At 33.0% G+C, this 20,609-nt stretch overlaps 1 protein-coding gene across 7 annotated transcripts in view; it reads right to left on the reverse strand.

The window, feature by feature from the left end:
- The window catches only part of LOC143079718 (importin-4-like), a 343,997-nt gene that overhangs the window by 167,738 nt on the left and 155,650 nt on the right, over nucleotides 1-20,609 (reverse strand). For 6 of the 7 annotated variants that reach the window (XM_076255254.1, XM_076255258.1, XM_076255257.1 and 3 more), the window contains 3 exons: nucleotides 19,638-19,721; nucleotides 9,954-10,091; nucleotides 2,772-2,825 (listed from right to left, as the gene is read on the reverse strand). In XM_076255254.1, coding sequence (XP_076111369.1) covers nucleotides 2,772-2,825; nucleotides 9,954-10,091; nucleotides 19,638-19,721 — 276 coding nt within the window. The remainder of the gene's footprint in view (nucleotides 1-2,771; nucleotides 2,826-9,953; nucleotides 10,092-19,637; nucleotides 19,722-20,609) is intronic. The other variant, XM_076255256.1, reaches the window with a different exon arrangement.

The following is a 20,609-nucleotide window of genomic DNA, read 5'->3' on the forward strand; positions in this document are numbered from 1 at the left end:
AAGTACAAAGTTGAAGAGCATTGAGGATCCAAAATTCCAAAAAGTTGCGCCAAATACGGCTAAGGTAATCTATGCCTGGGATAAGAAAATTAGAAAACCTTGTGTTTAAATTTCATAGATTTCTATTTACTTATACTAAAGTAAATATGCAAAAACCAAGAGAAGTGCTTATTTGGGCCCTTTTTTGGACCTTAATTCATATACTGTTGGGACCAAAACTCCCAAAATCAATCCCAACCTTCTTTTTGTGGTCATAAACCTTGGGTTTAAATTTCATATATTTCTACTTACTTAAACTAAAGTTATAGTGCGAAAACTAATGTGCCTTCGGACAACGACGACACCAACGTCATACCAGTATACTTGTGGTCGTATAAAAACATCATCAAAGCATTTTCATGTTATTGAACAGACACTGTTTAGCAGCTTACACCCTCTCAGGCCATATATCCCAAATCAATTACTGAGTAAAATTTTCCTATGAAAATCTGATTATAAATACAAATGATATTTTAATTACACCATTACAAACCCAATACATTTTAATATTCTTGTCATGGTTAGAAAATATATAAAATAACACCATTTAAAACTAAAAACAAATTATATTTTCTATTTCAGAAATTTATATGTGTTAGAATAAAACAAAATGTCAAAAAATATGTCACTTTTTGATGGGTTGATACATTTGTGTGACGCACAGTTCTAGTGATGTGTCCTGGTGTACTGTCGTATTAAATTCATGGGAAGTGTCCTTTGTTATTCTGTAGTTTACATGTTCTAATGTACTTTTATAAGGAAATTTAATTTGTTAAATTATAGTTTAAACACAACTAATGTATCTTCTATCCAAGTCTGTCAATCTATTTTTAAATTCTATTAATGTTTACACCTAGAGGGGGTATGTGTTTTAATGACCTCATATGTATGGAAACCATAAATTACTTTGAACTATTAATGATTATAAACATGTAAATATTTTAGCATTCTAACAACGAAATTAAAGGTTCCAATTAATATAACATATTTATATTTGAAAAGCTATGGTTAAACAGTTCAAGAGTTGAAACACGGACATGACTAGAAACACAAATTTTCAATCTTTCAAGAACAATTCCTTAACAGTGAAAGAGAAAATCATCAATATCTCTTGACCTCCATTATGTCATCAGTAACAACATTAAATATTAAATATACAGCTCCAAAGATTTCCTGAAATTACAAATCCACTAAGACAATAACCTTCAAATCAATCCCGATCTCCTAATTTGGAAAGGAACCTTGTACTATATTTTCTAACACATCCAAACACTTACACTAAAGTTCTTGCCTGCAAAACTATTTAGACAAACTGACAAAAGTCCCAAAAACTATTCTTACCATCATTTAGTGATATCGAACCTTGTGCTAAAGTTTTATAGAGAACCATGAACTTGTACTCAAAAAAATTTGTTAGTGGTCATATTTAAATATCAATCAGTACACAATTACTTTTTTCTTTTATTTCCAAATTATTATTAACAAGGCTTATATTAATCAGTAAAAAGCATTCTTTCTTTTGTTATTTGTTTTCAAGTTCTTAATAAGGCTAAGACTATTTGATGATCAGCTGTTTTAGCACATAGTATTTTCTACTAAATGCCCATGTTTTACAATTCTTAAGAAATATTTCATAATTGACATAGAATTTCTTTGTGTTCCAAAATGATTTCCCTTTGAACTTTTTTTAAGTAACACCCTTCTTTACCTTAAAAAAATATAGATAAGAACCAATGTAACTAATGAATCAAAGACAAAATATATGTCTCCAACTTCAACGACGTGAAAAAATAAACTATATAAATATCCGTATGGGAGATATGTTATAGGGTAGTTTTTGTATTTAAAGTTTTTTATGTCATTTTTTGAAAACATTTTATTTTGATTTTATTAAAAGGAAAATTGTAAAATTATTATGTCAGGTAAATTTTGTTCTGTCAGCATGTCACTAATTTCTAATGGCAAAAGTATTATAATTAGATTCATCTTTTAATTGGCTTAATTAAATTGACACTTTTATTATATTTTACCTTTGACAGTTTTGTAGTAAATTGTGATTACTCAAATTACATAAATTTATAGTTAGTAATACTCGTCATAATTTGAGCTCTTACTAGATGTACTATAAATTGTACAGTCAACTTTTTGAAATCATTGAAGTCACGATGTAGTCACAATGTAGTCATGATGTAGTTACCAGTGTAGTCTCGTCGGTGTGATCCAGATAGGAGTGCTTCAAAGGCCAACCAGGCTCAGCTACTCAGGAAAAACCCGTACTCAAAAGACAGCTCAACACAACTGTTATCGTTCAGCCAGACAACTTCAACTTAGAATATTTGGAACATTTTGGACTTAAACTTTAAACTGTGAATTGGATTAGTGAAATTAGTGACTTTATTATTTGGAACATTTGGACTTTATTTATTTGTAAATTGATTTGGCATCATTATTATTATTTGGACCTGTTACTATATAAATTTGTTACAACTTGCTGCTTGCTTTATAGTTTTGCCTGCCATTGCTTAAGTCTTGCGAAAGACTGACCCCCTGTGCCTTGGGCTGTGCATGTTCGATAGTCCCCCTTAAACTCGACGTGCATTGGCTCTTGGTGACAGATGCAATTGGTCTATCAGGAACATTGCACCTAAACTAAATATGTGATATCTTCAAGAGAAATAGTACATGGCAATATCTTTGATGCGACTAAATATTATTGTTAGATATTTACTTACCAGGTTAGGAATAAGTTTTTCTGGTGGTAAATGTAAGGCCATAGTGTCAATTACCTGTAAAATAACTAAATTCATTGATTAATGGCTTGACAATTGTTGCTTATAGTACTGCAACTGACTTTGAAAAAGACGTTATTAACGGGTTTTACATAAGGAAAGAACACACGGCTGGAAATTGTTTTAAATGATAGAATATTCTTATTTTAATTTCCCTCTGGTCATAAAACTTTTATAACGTCACATTTTTGTATTTTAGCCGCGATTTACAGTTGTGGATAGTCTCCAAATTTAAAAATAAATCTTTTGTTCAATTTCAGGCTCAGTTTGTAAATATTTTCTATGCAAATGTCATCAAGGATATATGAAGATATATATACAACTCGTCTAAACATCAACCCAACAATGTTAGATCTGTAAATTTGCTTTCGCAAATTTTTGGTTCTTCCCTCGCCGGGATTCGAACCCATGATACTGAGATATCGTGACACCAAACTGCCTGCACTGTAGCCGTTCCGCTAGACCACACGACCACCTGGGCTTCATAAAAATATATATATAACATTTTCCAAAAGACCAAAAAAGTGAAAAAAAGTATTTTTAAACAAAACGCATTTGACTAACAGGTCGAACAACTGATGTTCTTTAACCCTGCTGACTGCCTTTGGCGATTGCCGAATAAAATTGATCACAAGATGTAACAAAATGGATCTTAATATAACTTTAATACTAAACAGAAAACAATTAACTAGTGGCCAAGATGTTATGTCACAAACATAAGGTGGCAATATTTTTTTTCTTTTTGTGCACCAGATCCGGATTTCGACAATAAATGTCTCTTCAGTGATGTTAGGGGTCGAAACGGTATTTGGAAGGCCATATATAATTTACTCCCATTTTTAGAAAGACTCTTGAATTGTAAGAGTCAATAGGATGAACGGATCATATAAACCGGAGGGAAAATATGATACAAGCCCAAACGAAAATATATAAACAAATCTAAACAAATCTAAATTGAAAACTACGTTCAAAACTTCAAACCTATGATTGCGTTGGATAAAAACCGCAATTTTATTTGGCAATCGCCAATGGCAGTCAGCAGGGTTAAAGAACATCAGTTGTTCGACCTGTTAGTCAAATGCATTTAGTTTAAATATACTTTTTCACTTTTTTGCTCTTTTTGCAAATGTTGTTTGTGCTGTATTTAGACCATTCTACAACGAAATTTGTTTTACACGCACACATATAAAAATTGCGGTTTTTATCCAATGCAATCATAGGTTTGAACGTAGTTTTCAATATATATGTAGGACTCTGAACCACGATGGTCGCACTGAAGTGCGATGGTCCGAGGTGAAGTGCTGTGAAAACATTGTAACATTAACATGTTGATAGCTACGCTGAACTGCATTGGTGGGTACGCTGAAGTGCGCTAGTCTTTTGACGTTGTGTATACTAGCTAAATGTGATGTCTGAAGTTAAAATCCCATTTCATGTAGTTGTGTAGTGGTTATCCTGCTAGCCTCACATTTGGAGGATCAGGTTTGATTTCTGGTCAGGTCAAAACAAAGACTTTAGATTTTAATTTGATGAGTATCCGCTAGGCACACAGCTGTATTCAGACAATATACTAGATGGTTCAGATATAGTACAATGAATTCGAGTAGGAGGACATGTCTTTATATTGAGTGTGCATGTGCCATAAAAATAATGGGTTCAGCGTGTCTGTCTATAGTCTAATAATGGTCCAAATCATTTTATCAACTTTTTTTTGTCATTTCATAGCTATATGAAATTGCTCACATTACTCATTCATTCATTTATCTGGTATCGCAACAGTTTTTCCTTTATATATGCTATGTGTTATCATCAAATGCAACTTACATTTAAATATTAAGAATGAACACAAATGCTGCCACTGTCATTTCAGAAAAAAAACGTTTAAAAATTGTGAAGATTTCAGTTGTTTATTTAGCACTCAATGATGCTAGTACCCAATACATGTGCAGTGTATGGTCAAAAACAGCCCCTATTCATGTAATAGAAGTATTCTACTTTCCAATTAATAGTTGAAAGATTACATTTGAACTGTTTTGTAAAACAGCTATATTTTAGGGCCAAAATGGAATCTTACTGAACCTACTCTTTAATGAAACATTTAATATAAAGGGCAATAACTCCTTAATAGGTCAATCGACAATTTTGGTCAAATTGACTTATTTGTAGATCTGTCTTTGTTGATCATTATTGCTGTTTACAGTTTATATCTATCTATAATAATATTCAAGATATAACCAACAAGAATGTGTCCTCAGTACACGAATGCCCCACTCGCACTATCATTTTCTATGTTCAGTGGACCGTGAAATTGGGGTAAAATCTCTAATTTGGCATTAAAATTAGAAAGATCATATCATAGGGAACATGTGTACCAAGTTTGAAGTCGATTGGACTTCAACTTCATCAAAAACTACCTCGACCAAAAACTTTAACCTGAAGCGGGACAGACGGACGGACGGACGGACGAACGGACGAACGAACGGACGCACAGACCAGAAAACATAATGCCCCTCTACTATCGTAGGTGGGGCATAAAAACTGCAAAATTTCATCAAAATCATATATATTCAGGGGCAGCAACCCAACAACAAGTTATCTGATTCGTCAGAAAATTTCAGGGCATATCTATCTTAACCTGAAAATCATTTTTACCCACATCAGATTTGCTCCAAATGCTTTTAGTTTGAGATATATAAGCAAACAAGAATGCATCCATAGTACACAGATGCCCCACTCGCATTATCATTTTCTATGTTTAGTGGACCGTAAAATTGGGGTAAAACTCTAATTTGGCATTAAAATTAGAAAGATCATATCATAGGGAACATGTGAACTAAGTTTCAAATTGATTGGACTTCAACTTCATCAAAAACTACCTTGACCAGAAACTTTAACCTGAAGCGGTACAGACGGAAGAACAAAGGAAGGACGCACAGACCAGAAAATATAATGCCCCTCTACTATCGTAGATAGGGCATAAAAACTGCATTTTACCCCTATGTTCTATTTTAAGTTATGTCCGCCATCTTGGTTGGCGGTCAAGTTCATAGGACCCATTTTGTTTTAATTAGACACCATAAAGATGATTGTGGCCAAGTTTGGTTAAATTTCGCCTAGTTGTTTCAGAGGAGAATATTTTTGTAACGTCGACGACGACGAATGACGAATGTGGATTTGCAAAGCAATGACAACTAGCTAAGTTGCAATAACTATCAGTGTACATTTTCTTCCTTGAATGCCAAATGGTCACAGTTGTCTTGTGTTTGCCTGGAATGCCGAAGGTTGTTGGTTAGTTCCATAGAAGTAGCTAATTATCATGTCAAGTTTCATAACCTGATAAGAAATTTTAAGTTGTGAAGTACTGAACATCTGATGACCGCAAGTTCTTGTGGATGGTCAAAAGCACTTGTCACAGAAAAAATCACATCTCTAAACCTGAACATGCTGAAGCTGAGGTTAATGTACAGAGATAAAAAAAAATTCTGAGACAAATTTTTGCGTGGATGATGAATAAATGACAGGAAATACAACTCACCGTGATAACTATTATATTGCAGTGATACAAATCAGTATACACTACACTGGTTTGTTGTAATATATTATATTGATATAACAGTTACATGCATATATAATTTTCATCCATTTGTATATAATTCCTTTCTACTAATCTAAAAATAGTGCAGTGCAAGTGCATGGTGGATACTCTTCTGTAAAAATTTGATTTTTCTAAAAGATTGGATATCAGTAGGCATTCATATTTACATGCAAAAACAATTTTCCATGCAGAACTATCGGTCCTTGCCAGGATTGTCGCAAAACGTTCTTATGGTATAAGCTTTAACACAATTTCTTGGTACGTGTGCATAGATATTATCAATTATTTTTTTAACTTATATATATGTATATATGGACTCGAAACTGTGATGGTACTCCTAACCGCAATGGTCACGGTGAAGTATGATGGTCCACACTGAAGTGCATTGTTTAACACATTGAAGTGGGATGGTGACATAGTACGTTAACTTGTTGATAGATATGCTGAAATGTGATGCTAAAGTGTGATGTTCTGCAAGAGACATTGAATAAAAACAAAATGTACATGAGATGTTAAAATAAAACTAGAGGCTCTAAAGAGCCTGTGTCGCTCACCTTGGTATATATGAATATCAAACAAAAGAAGCATATAGATTCATGAAAAAATTGTATTTTGGTGATGGTGATGGTGTTTGTACATCTTACTTTACTGAACATTTTTGCTGCTTACAATTATCTCGATTCTATAATGAACTTGGCCCAGTAGTTTCAGTGGAAAATGATAGTAAAAATTTACAAATTTTATAAAAATTGTTAAAAATTGACTATAAAGGACAATAACTCCTTAGGGGGTCAATTGACCATTTCAGTCATGTTAACTTATTTGTAAATCTTACTTTTCTGAACATTATTGCTGTTTACAGGTTATCTCTATCTATAATAGTATTCAAGATAATAACCAAAAACAGCAAAATTTCCTTAAACTTACCAATTTAGGGGAAGCAACTAAACAACGGGTTGTCCAATTCATCTGAAATTTTAAGGGCAGATAGATCTTGACCTGATAAAGAATTTTACTCAAGTCAGATTTGCTCTAAATGCTTTGGTTTTTGAGTTATAAGCCAACAACTGCATTTTACCCCATTGTTCTATTTTTAGCCGTGGTGGCCATCTTGGTTGGATGCCCGGGTCACCGTACACATTTTTAAAACTAAATACCCCAAAAATGATTGTGGCCAAGTTTGGATTATTTAACCCAGTAGTTTCAGAGGAGAAGATTTTTTGTAAAAGATTACTAAGATTTACGAAAAATTGTAAAAAATTGACTATAAAGGGCAATAACTCCTAAAGGGGTCAACTGACCATTTCAGTGATGTTGACTTATTTGTAAATCTTACTTTGCTGAACATTATTGCTGTTTACAGTTTATTTCTATCTATAATAATATTCAAGATAATAACCTAAAACAGTAAAATTTCCATAAAATTACAAATTCAGGGGCAGCAACCCATCAACGGGTTGTCCTATATATCTAAAAATTTAAGGGCAAATAGATGTTGACCTGATAAACAAGTTAACCCATGTTAGATTTGCTCTAAATGCTTTGGTTTTTGAGTTATAAGCCAAAAACTGCATTTTACCCCTATGTTCTATTTTAAGCCATGGCGGCCATCTTGGTTGGTTGACCGGGTCACCGGACACATCTTTTAAACTACATACCCCAATGATGAGTGTGGCCAAGTGTGGATTAATTTGGCTCAGCAGTTTCAGAGGAGAAGATTTTTGTAAAAGATTACTAAGATTTACAAAAAATGGTAAAAAATTGACTATAAAGGGCAATAACTCCTAAAGGGGTCAACTGACCATTTTGGTCATGTTGACTTATTTGTAAATCTTACTTTGCTGAACATTATTGCTGTTTACAGTTTATCTCTATCTATAATAATATTCAAGATAATAAACCAAAACAGTAAAATTTCCATAAAATTACCAATTCAGGGGCAGCAACCCAACAACGGGTTGTCCGATTCATCTGAAAATTTCAGGGCAGATAGATCTTGACCTGATGAACAATTTTACCCCTATGTTCTATTTTTAGCCATTGCGGCCATCTTGGTAGGTTGGCCGGGTCACCGGACACATTTTTTAAACTAGATACCCCAATGATGATTGTGGCCAAGTTTGGTAAAATTTGGCTTGGTAGTTTCAGAGGAGAAGATTTTTGTAAAAGTTAACGACGACGGACGACGGACGCCGGACGCCGGACGCAAAGTGATGGGAAAAGCTCACTTGGCCCTTCGGGCCAGGTGAGCTAAAAACAATATTTAGGTTTTTCCAAAGTAGCTTCAAATTTCTGTTCAGTTCAAACCAAACACTTTAAAATCTTGATTTGTTTTAATCTTATTTTGAAACTGTCAATTCTCCGATTATTACGCATTAGTATTGAGTCAGAAAATATGGTTTTCAAGAGTGAAAAAATTATTCAGCTTGTATTTCCATATTATAGCACCGTCACGTTTTCCACCAAAAACTTTTTTTTGCTCATTAACCGCTGAGGAGAATAAAATAAATTTGTAAATACACGTAGGGACCAGTCATGTTTATTTCGGCCTTACATTTTGTAGACAATTAACACTATAACGATTAACCACAATTAAATATTGCTAGAGTGACGGTCTTATTACAAACCATGATTTATTTTGGGACTAAAACAACATTATATCAACTTGATATTACAAAAACATTGATAATACTAGTAAGTAATTTCATTTTTAAATTGTCAACACAAAATCGTGTGAAGCATATTTAAAGAGAAGTCAAAATTAATATTTGGATCAAGATATTTAATTTGTCGTAAAAAGGTTTGCAGCAAACTTCCGAACACTGGTTTGCTTATCTGCAAACCAAGTTAATCATTCATTTGCTATATTCCCAATTACTTGCCACCTGATACAGTTTAGCATAAAACCTTCATCTACAAAACACATCCTCCTGCCTGCGAATTGATTTGTTTTTTGTTGACGCTATTTTTAAAAACATCAAAATATTCAAACCTCTTGCTAAACCATCGCACTTCAGAGAAAGAACCATCACACTTTAGCCTCCCCATCCAACCTCCAAGTCCTATATATATATATCTAACGACAAAACATTTTCATATTATTAATTAATGTTCTTAACAAAAATATTTTAATCAGAACCCAATGAAAAGATGTATCTATAACAAGCGATAAGGAATGTTATTTTGTACTCGTTAATATCCGTGTATTTATCATGTTTATAGATTGGTTACAAACCCAAAACGAAAGTTACGTAATGGAAATCTCGGCGATAGCAATACATTTGAATGCCCTCACAGTCATTGCGATGTAAAAATGCATTAGGCAAACATGTTTTTGTCTAAATGGAAAGAATTGAAGAGGAGTTGTATTCATTTTACTTGCCAAATTAATTCAATTAAGCCCAAAATTATTACAAATGGTCAGGAAAAATGCCCAAAAAAATAACAGATGAAGGCACAAGTACTGCAAATAGCTCATACTAACTTTTGAACTGCAGGGTGAGCAAACAAGAAATACCAGATTTTATTACCTGAGGAGCATACTGTGCTGGTTTATAAGAATCCAAGTCTTCTTCCTCTTCTTCTGAATTATCTTCTTCACCACTTCCACACATCAAAGCGAATAAAACATTTAATACAGGATCAACTAGCTTCATTTTCAAAAAGGTCTGAAACAGAACAATAACTTAGATGCTGAGTATGCATCAACACTTTATTAGGCATCAAACAAAAATCCATGCTAAGTAATAACAAAAAAAACAGTAATTGACTGCTCAGTATATCTTTTACAAGAGGCAATCAGTGTGACAGCAAACTGGATTTTCCTGAAGATATCAATCATGAACAGTTGAGCAAGTATGGACACTACATTTAAGCTTAAAACAGCTCTGAATTTGGATTGTGATTGAATATTTGATACAGTATAGGTTTGTGATACAAGAGGCTCTCAAGAGCCTGAATCGCTCACCTTAATTCTTTTGGTTAAATCTCTCATCAATGATTATTTTGGCTTTTCAATTTATTTAAATGTTTTTTGGATCGTCCTATTTTCTTCAAAAGCCAAAAAAATAATCATTTTCTCCTATATAGATGTTCTATTTTAGCCATAGGAGCTATGTTTCTTGACATACAAGGAAATAAAATATAAAATTTATACTAGATACTCTGAAACTCATTTAGCCTAAGTTTGGCTGAAATTGATACAGCAGTTTCAAAGGAGAAGATTTTTTAAAGTCAACATGATGAACAAATTGTGAAAAAAGTCTTTAAAGGGCAATAACTCCTTAAGGGGTCAATTGACAATTTTGGTCAAATTGACTTAATTGAAGATCTTACTTTGCTGAACATTATTGCTGTTTACAGTTTATTTCTATCTATAATTATATTCAAGATAATAAACAAAAACAGCAAAATTTCCTTAAAATTATCAATTCAGGGGCAGCAACCCAACAACAGGTTGTCTGATTCATCTGAAAATTTCAGGGCAGATAGATCTTGACCTGATAAACAATATTACCCACGTCAGATTTGCTCTAAATGCTTTGGTTTTTGAGTTATAAGCCAAAAACTGCATTTGACCCCTATGTTCTATTTTTAGCAATGGCGACCATGTTTGTTGATAGATCATAACTTCGGATACAATTTACAAACTAGATACCCTAAGGAACATTCAGTTATAGTTTGGAAGTATTTGGCCCAGTAGTTTCAGAGGAGAAGATTTTTGTAAAAGATTACTAAGATTTACGAAAAATGGTTAAAAATTGACTATAAAGGGCAATAACTCCTAAAGGGGTCAACTGACCATTTCCGTCATGTTGACTTATTTGTAAATCTTACTTTGCTGAACATTATTGCTGTTTACAGTTTATCTCTATCTATAATAATATTCAAGATAATAACCAAAAACAGCAAAATTTCTTTAAAATTACCAATTCAGGGGCAGTAACCCAACAACAGGTTGTCTGATTCATCTGAAAATTTCAGGGCAGATAGATCTTGACCTGATAAACAATATTATCCCTGTCAGATTTGCTCTAAATGCTTTGATTTTTGAGTTATAAGCCAAAAACTGCATTTGACCCCTATGTTCTATTTTTAGCAATGGCGACCATGTTTGTTGATAGATCACAACTTCGGATACAATTTACAAACTAGATACCCTAAGGAACATTCAGTTAAAGTTTGGAAGTATTTGGCCCAGTAGTTTCAGAGGAGAAGATTTTTGTAAAAGATTACTAAGATTTACGAAAAATGGTTAAAAATTGACTATAAAGGGCAATAACTCCTAAAGGGATCAACTGACCATTTCCGTCATGTTGACTTATTTGTAAATCTTACTTTGCTGAACATTATTCCAGTTTACAGTTTATCTCTATCTATAATAATATTCAAGATAATAACCAAAAACAGCAAAATTTCCTTAAAATTACCAATTCAGGGGCAGCAACCCAACAACAGGTTGTCTGATTCATCTGAAAATTTCAGGGCAGATAGATCTTGACCTGATAAACAATATTAACCCTGTCAGATTTGCTCTAAATGCTTTGGTTTTTGAGTTATAAGCCAAAAACTGCATTTGACCCTTATGTTCTATTTTTAGCAATGGCGACCATGTTTGTTGATAGATCATAATTTCGGATACAATTTACAAACTAGATACCCTAAGGAACATTCAATTAAAGTTTGGAAGTATTTGGCCCAGTAGTTTCAAAGGAGAAGATTTTTGTAAAAGATTACTAAGATTTACGAAAAATGGTTAAAAATTGACTATAAAGGGCAATAACTCCTAAAGGGGTCAACTGACCATTTCCGTCATGTTGACTTATTTGTAAATCTTACTTTGCTGAACATTATTCCTGTTTACAGTTTATCTCTATCTATAATAATATTCAAGATAATAACCAAAAACAGCAAAATTTCCTTAAAATTACCAATTCAGGGGCAGCAACCCAACAACGGGTTGTCTGATTCATCTGAAAATTTCAGGGCAGATAGATCTTGACCTGATAAACAATATTACCCAACGTCAGATTTGCTCTAAATGCTTTGGTTTTTGAGTTATAAGCCAAAAACTGCATTTGACCCCTATGTTCTATTTTTAGCAATGGCGACCATGTTTGTTGATAGATCAAAACTTCGGATACAATTTATAAATTAGATACCCTAAGGAACATTCAGTTAAAGTTTGAAAGTATTTGGCCCAGTAGTTTCAGAGGAGAAGATTCTTGAAATAGTTTACGACGACAGACGACGGACGACAGACGACAGACGACGGACGACGACGGACGCCAAGTGATGGCATAAGCTCACTTGTCCCTTCGGGACAGGTGAGCTAATAAAATGAATGTGGTCAAAGAACTGAAAATTTGAAATCAGACATATATTATATCCAAAATCTAATAACATTGTTGTCATAATTATATCAAAGAACCAAAGAATTCAATTTATGCATTGTTGATGAAATAAAACAAAAGTTAAATTTAGGACATTTTGGACCTCAATGGGCTATCATTAATTAATAATGAAAACAAATACTGGTTTAGATTCAGCATTCCAAAGAACCTTATAGCTATATACATTAAAATTATGTTGAAATCAAACAAAGCTTCTCTTAGTTTTAAAAGCAGTTACAGTTTGCTTTAGAACATCTGGTTAACAAGAATTGGGTACGGATGATTCCTACAACAAAAATGCGAGTTAAGTACCTTGTGCTATAATAAGGTATATAGGATTTTTTTTCTGAGACAAGTGCCTCTTGCAATCACCGTAACTCTCAATCCAAGTCTTCTATTTGTGAAATGGAACTTTGTGTTACAACTTCATAGAAATCCATACACTTACACACAAGTTATTGTCCGGAAACAACAAAAATGCTTATTTTTGGTCCCTTTTTCATAAACATAACATAATACGATTGCAAATTGGTTAGAAAATTTATTGCACTCTAATAAAAGCTATCACAATAACTTCAAACATCAATCCCATCCTTCCTTTTGTTGTTATGAACATTGTGCTAAAATTATACAGAAATTCATCTATAGACTTATATAGTTATTGTCTGTGATCAAATTCATCATTTTCATTTACAATTGATGCATGAAATAATGCAACTGTAATACTTTTGCTTTAGTTTCAGAGATATAAGTCAATAAATTGCTTCACTGTGCGCAGCTGGAACGACCTCAGATGTCCAATCCTGAAAAGTTGGGGCCAAAATGGACACTATATTCACGCTTGATACAGGTCTAAATTTGGATTGTAATTAAATTTTTGACACATAATAGGTTTCTGACACAGAATATCTGTAGTCAAAGAACTTCAAATTGGTTACATGATTTGAATATATATTCAATTTTTTGCATGTGTGCAATACAATATGCGGTTGTAAATTGCCCCCTACCAACAATTAAAAAAAATACCTCCCCTTTTCTTTATTTTGTGCAATACACTATACTTTTGCATATTGATCCCAACATGGGGAAAAAATTGTTAAACCCACCCCCCTTTTTTGGGGGGCAAAAAAAAAATAATATATATATGAAGAAATTTTAACTTTAATTTCTGATATCTAAAATGAGAAAAAAATTGCCCCACCCTCTATTTATTTTTTACCTCCCCCACTGATTTCCAAAAAATTCCTTCCCTCAGAATATGGTCATAATCTCAATTCAAATTTCCATTAAAGATGCAACCATTATTACCCATTTAAATACATCATGAAAATCTTATAAAAAAAGAAAATTAATATTCCTTAATCAGCCTAAATTTAATAGTAACTTCTTAAAGTAAAGTGACAGCTAATCACCTCAAGACAATATAAAAAAATTTTATACATACTTTTAAACCAGTGTAAGGGAGGTAATATGTTTGGGTTACCTCAATATATTTGGATTACCTACTTTACACTGCTTTAAAATTGTCTTAATTGTCTATTAACCAACAAACCCTTGTTTTTCCCCTTTTTTGCCCCCGATTCCTAAACGGTTTGAGCCATAACCTCTTAAAGCCAACCCTTTGTGGTATGGAAACTTGTGGTATAATTTCAGAGAGATCCATACACTTAAACAAAAGCTATTATTCCTTTTTTGGCCCCTTATTCCTTACTTGTTAGGACCATAACCCCAAAAATCAATCCCAACCTTCCTCTTGTGGTTATAAACCTTGTGTTTAAATTTCATAGATTTCTATTTACTTATGCTTAAGTTATTGTCCCGAAACCTACCGTCTTCGGACGATGTGGACGACGACAACAACGATGACAACAACGCGATACCAATATACGATCACAATTTTTTTTGGCAGTCATATAAAAAACAAGAGGCTCTCAAGAGCCTGAATCGCTCACCTGGTAAACAAGGCCTTCGACCACGAAATAGAAAATAAAACACAAACTTTATTTTATACACCCTATTGATCATTCAAATGAAGTTTGGTTGAATTTGGTTGAGTAGTTTTAGAGGAGAAGATCTTTTAAAGTTAGCAAATATGATGAACAAATTGTGAAAAATTGTCATTAAAGGACAATAACCCCTTAAGGGGTCAATTGACAATTTTTGTCATATTAACTTATTTGTAGATCTTACTTTGCTGATCATTTTTGCTGTTACAGTTTATCTTTTATCTATAATAATATTCAAGATAATGACCAAAAACTGCAAAATTTCTTTAAAATTACCAATTAAGTGGCAGCAACCCAACAATGGGTTGTTTGATTCATCTGAAAATTTCAGGGCTGATAGATCTTGACCTATTTAACATTTTTACCCCGTGTAAGATTTGCTTTAAATGCTTTAGTTTTTGAAATATAAGCCAAAAACTGCATTTGACCCCTATGTTCTATTTTAAGTAACGGCTTTTGGCAGATCAAAAATCGAAGCACAAACTTTGTGAAGGATAATCTAAGGAACAATCATGCTAAGCTTCATCCAAATCCATTCAGTAGTTTGATAGAAGATGTTTGAAAAATTGTTAACGACGACAGACGACGACGACGGACGCCAAGTGATGAGAAAAGCTCACATTTCCTTTTAGGAAAGGTGAGCTAAAAACTGCAAAATTTCCTTAAAATTACCAATTCAGGGGCAGCAATCCTAGCAACGTGTCGTCCGATCCATCTGAATATTTCAGGGCAGATAGATTTTGACCTGATAAACAATTCAACCACAGTCAGATTTTATCTTAATGCTTTGGTTTTTGACATTTTACCCCTTTGTTCTACTTTTAGCCGTGGCAGCCATCTTGCTTGGATGGCTGGGTCATCGGACACATTTTTTAAACTAGATACCCAAAAGATGATTGTGGCCAAGTTTGGATTAATTTGGCCCAGTAGTTTCAGAGAAGATTTTTGTAAAAGATTACTAAGATTTATGAAAAATGGTTAAAAATTGACTGAGTCTGTTGCAAAACTTTTATTTCGTGTACTAAATCGAGTTGACTTAACCACGTGCGGCCTTTAAAAATAAAGAGGCTGGTCACTACTCTGCAGGTGCTTATATAGTAGTGATCAGACAAAAAATCACTCAGCTGTGAAAAAAGGCGTGCGGCCTTGACATAAAGTAAAGGTTCACTTATAACCTGAGCAAGCCCAGGATTATGATATCAAATATTCAAGATAATAACTAATAAAGGGCTGCTCTTTAGCGCATGATACGCCTGTTTTAACTTGTCTTTTATGCCTAAAATGAATGTATATGATCAACTAGAAATATATATACAAATCAAAAGGGATGTTACATTAATATATTCACCAAAGTTTCATAAAATCCCCCCTTTTTAAGTATAAAAATTCATTACTCCAGAAAACGTAAAATCTAAAATTTATAAAAATGGAAAGGGAGATTATGTCAATAGATATAAACAGTTTATCAAAGTTGCATAAAATTTTGTAAAAGTGTTAGTTATTGTCCCAAAATTGGAAAATCCCCCCTTTTTTAAGCATAAAAATTCATAACACGGAAATGTAAAATCTGAAATTTATAAAAATTGAAAGGGAGCTTACATCAATAGATATAAACAATTCACCAAAGTTTCATGGACATTGGTGAAAGCCTTTTTGAGTTATTGTCAGAAGTGTTGAAAATCCCCCTTTTTTTTATGAAAAAAGCCCCATAAATCCAAAACTTAAAATCTGAAATTTATAAAAATTGAAAGGGAGCTTACATCAATAGATATAAACAATTCACCAAAGTTTCATGAACATTGGTGAAAGCCTTTTTGAGTTATTGTCTGAAGTGTTGAAAATCCCCCTTTTTTTATGAATAAAGCCCTATAAATCTAAAACTTAAAATCTGAAATTTATAAAAATTGAAAGGGAGCTTACATTAATAGATATAAACGATTCACTAAAGTTTCATGGACATTGGTGAAAGCCTTTTTGAGTTATTGTCTGAAGTGTTGAAAATCCCCCCTTTTTTATGAATAAAGCACCATAAATCCAAAACTTAAAATCTGAAATAAAAAAAAAAAAAACGAAAGGGAGCTTACGTCAATAGATATAAACAATTCACTTAAGTTTCATGGAAATTCGTGAAAGTGTTTTTGAGTTATTGTGCTCTAAATGCTTTAGTTTTTGAGATAAAAGCATAAAAAATGTTTACTTTTCTACATTGGCTAAAGGTATAGGGGGTGGGTTGAAATATCATTTTTTTGTCTGTTCCAAGTCAGGAGCCTCTGGCCTTCTTGTATTTTTTATAATTTTAGTTTCTTGTGTACAATTTGAGGTTTAGTATGGCTTTCATTATCACCGAACTAGTATACTGTGAAAGTACTTTAATTTGTGGGTATCAATTTTCGTGGTTTGAGCAATATTTACATGTTCGTGGGTTTTTTAATTCGTGGATTTTAGTTTTCTAAAAAAAAAAATTGAAAAATTAAAGCCTTTAAAAATGAAGGTTACAAATAGTCTGGATTGAAGGAAATTGCAAAGTAAACATTGACCAGTGTAAATCATAGTGATAACACTAATTAACCCATGATAAAGGGGCCGTGATAAAGTGATCAACAGATTAAAGACCATCAAAGGTGTTAATTAGGCCATAAACATGTCACCTAAAGAAAACAGTAACATAAACAAATGTTATAAACATATCTTGAATTGTCAAATAATTCTTATCAAAATCAAGCCCAGCATGAAATTATTAATTCCCATATGTACAAGAACTATGAGGATATCAAATGAACACTTTATTCAACTAGCATATCAATACCGGAAATCTGACTTACATCGATCAACCAGATACTCCACAGGGCACAGCTTTATACGACCGCAGAGTTCGAACCCTGAACATTGGGGCAAGTATGGACACAACATTCAAGCTTGATACAGCTCTGAATTTGGATTGTGATTAAATATTTGACACAACACAGGTTTCTGACACATAATGAATGTGGTCTAAGAACTTGAACTTAAAAACTTTCAATTTTAAATTGGACATTACCTATTATGGTCCAATATCCAAAATCTAAATACATGGTTAGATTTAGCATATCAAAGAACCCCAATAATTCAATTTTTGATGAAATCAAATAAAGTTCAATTTTGGACCCTTTAAACCTCAATGTGGACAAATTTGATAACCCAGCCCAAACATCAAAAATCTATATACATGGTTAGATTAAGCATATATCAAAGAACCCCATATATACAATTTTTGTTGAAATCAAACAAAGTTTAATTTTGGACCACGATTTGGACCAATTTGAAAACTGGGCCAATAATCAAAAATCTAAGTACATGTTTAGATTCAGCATATCAAAGAACCCCAAGGATTCAATTTTTGTTGAAATCAAACAAAGTTTAATTTTGGACCCCAAATTGGACCAACTTGAAAACTGGGCCAATAATCAAAAATCTAAGTGCATGTTTAGATTCAGCATATCAAAGAACCCCAAGAACATATTTTTTGTTAAAATCAAACTTAGTTTAATTTTGGACCCTTTGGACTTTAATGTAGACCAATTTGAAAAGGGGACCAAAAATGAAGAATCTACATACACAGTTAGATTAGGCATATCAAAGAACCCTTATTATTCACTTTTTGATGAAATCTAACAAAGTTCAATTTTGGACCCTTTGGGCACCTTATTCCTAAACTGTTGGGACCAAAACTCCCAAAATCAATCCCAACCTTCCTTTTATGGTCATAAACCTTGTGTTTAAACTTCATAGATTTCTATTGACTTTAACTAAAGTAAGAGTGCGAAAACTACAAGTCTTCAGAGGACGACGATGAGGACGACTACGCAGACAACGATGCCAACGTGATACCAATATACGACCAAAAAATTTTCAATTTTTGCGGTTGTATAAAAATATTTTTATGAGAATAAAAAGATCAAAAGTTGTACAGTTTCAGTTATTAAAGACCAAATGGGTATAATCCTGCATGCAGTTGCAGTTCTGTGACTGCTATTAAATTATTCTCAGATTTGGCGTTATCAATATATTCTCTAGATCATATCAGTAGTCAAACCTACCGATGGGGATCTTTCCATGTCTTGATTTCTTTTATTTCGTTGGACACTTAAATTCGTGGATAAAGTCATCCACGAAAACCACGAAAATTGTTACCCAATGAATAAAAGTACTTTCACAGTATATATTTGTTTATGGGCCAGCTGAAGGACGCCTCCAGGTGCGGAAATTTCTCGCTGCATTGAAGACCTGTTGGTGACCTTCTGTTGTTGTCTGTTCTATGGTCGGGTTGTTGTCTCTTTGACACATTCCCCATTTCCATTTTCAATTTTATTTAACCCCTATGTTCTATTTGTAGCCATGGAGCCATCTTTGTTGATGGATCAAAACCTTTCAGAGGTAATTTTTTTGAAAGAGTTTACAAAGACAGACGACGATGACAACGATGACGGACACCAAGTGATGGCATAAGCTCTCATGGGGCTCTTTGGCCCAGGTGATCTAAAAAAAAAGTCTGGAAAACTGATTTGCCACATTGACAGAGGAACAGTCAGACAAACAGGAATGCAAACCTAGAGTCCCCTTCAACTTTGTTGATAGGGGTACTAAATAAACATAGGCTGGAGCAAATTGTATAACATTTTTTGTTATCCATGGTCTTTTTCAGGGGAAGTATCTGGAATAAATCAACCTGAATATTCAATTGTCAACTTGGAGAAATCGACACAGGAATACTATAAGATACCATACCTCCTTATATTTGTTATTTTGCTTAACAACTTGCTAAATTTATCAACCTTACCTTCTTCTTCAGTTTAATTAATGTGGCTATAAATGACATTCCCTTAACTCTCACTTTGTCTTCCAAGATATCATTAGCTGCAGTCTGAAAGTAAGTATGTTCATATCTATAAGTTTACATCAGATTGCATTTGGAAAGTAGGCAATACAAAGGGTTTATTGGTCAAAATTCTGAAAATTCAATAAAACATAATAACAAACAAACCTACCACAAGTTCTTCAAAATATTTAAAAAAAAAAATGAAAAAAAACTATATTCATACAATATTTCCCAAATAAGAATATGATGCACTATCTCTTTTTAACAATGAAAACCAGATGCTCCGCAGGATGCAGCTTTATACGACTGTAGAGGTCAAACCCTGAAAAGTATGGACACAACATTCAAGCTTGATACAGCTTGATACAGCTCTGAATTTGGGTTGCGATTAAAAAATTGACACAGCAAAGGTTTCTGACACAGAATTGATGTGGTTTAATGAACTTAAGTAATTTTTTTGCTTTTGAGCAATACACTATGCTGTTGAATATTAATCCCTTCAAAAAAAAATATTTCCCCCCTCACCCTTTCCCTTATTCCAATAATAATCTCAATTCAAATTTCTAATGGAGTTGGCGACATACAGTCATGGTTAAAATAATATTATTCAACAGTAACTTCTAAAAATAATTTACAGCTACACATCTCAAGACAATCATCATTTCTTAATACATAATTTTCAAGCAGTGTAAGGGAGGTAATCAAGTATTAAACATATATATTAAAGTATTCTTTGAATTTCAAATGGATTACCTCCCTTACACTGCTTTTAAATTGTATAAATTGTAATTTAACCAGAAAAAAACCTTGTTTTTCCCCTTTAATGCCCCAAATTGCTAAATGATTTGATCCAAAACTCCCCAATAACCATCCCTTTGTAGTATGGAAACTTGTGGTGTAATTTCAGAGAGATTTATACACTTAAACAAGTTA

This window comes from Mytilus galloprovincialis, chromosome 6, assembly GCF_965363235.1.
Source record: "Mytilus galloprovincialis chromosome 6, xbMytGall1.hap1.1, whole genome shotgun sequence".
Lineage (NCBI taxonomy): Eukaryota > Metazoa > Mollusca > Bivalvia > Mytilida > Mytilidae > Mytilus > Mytilus galloprovincialis.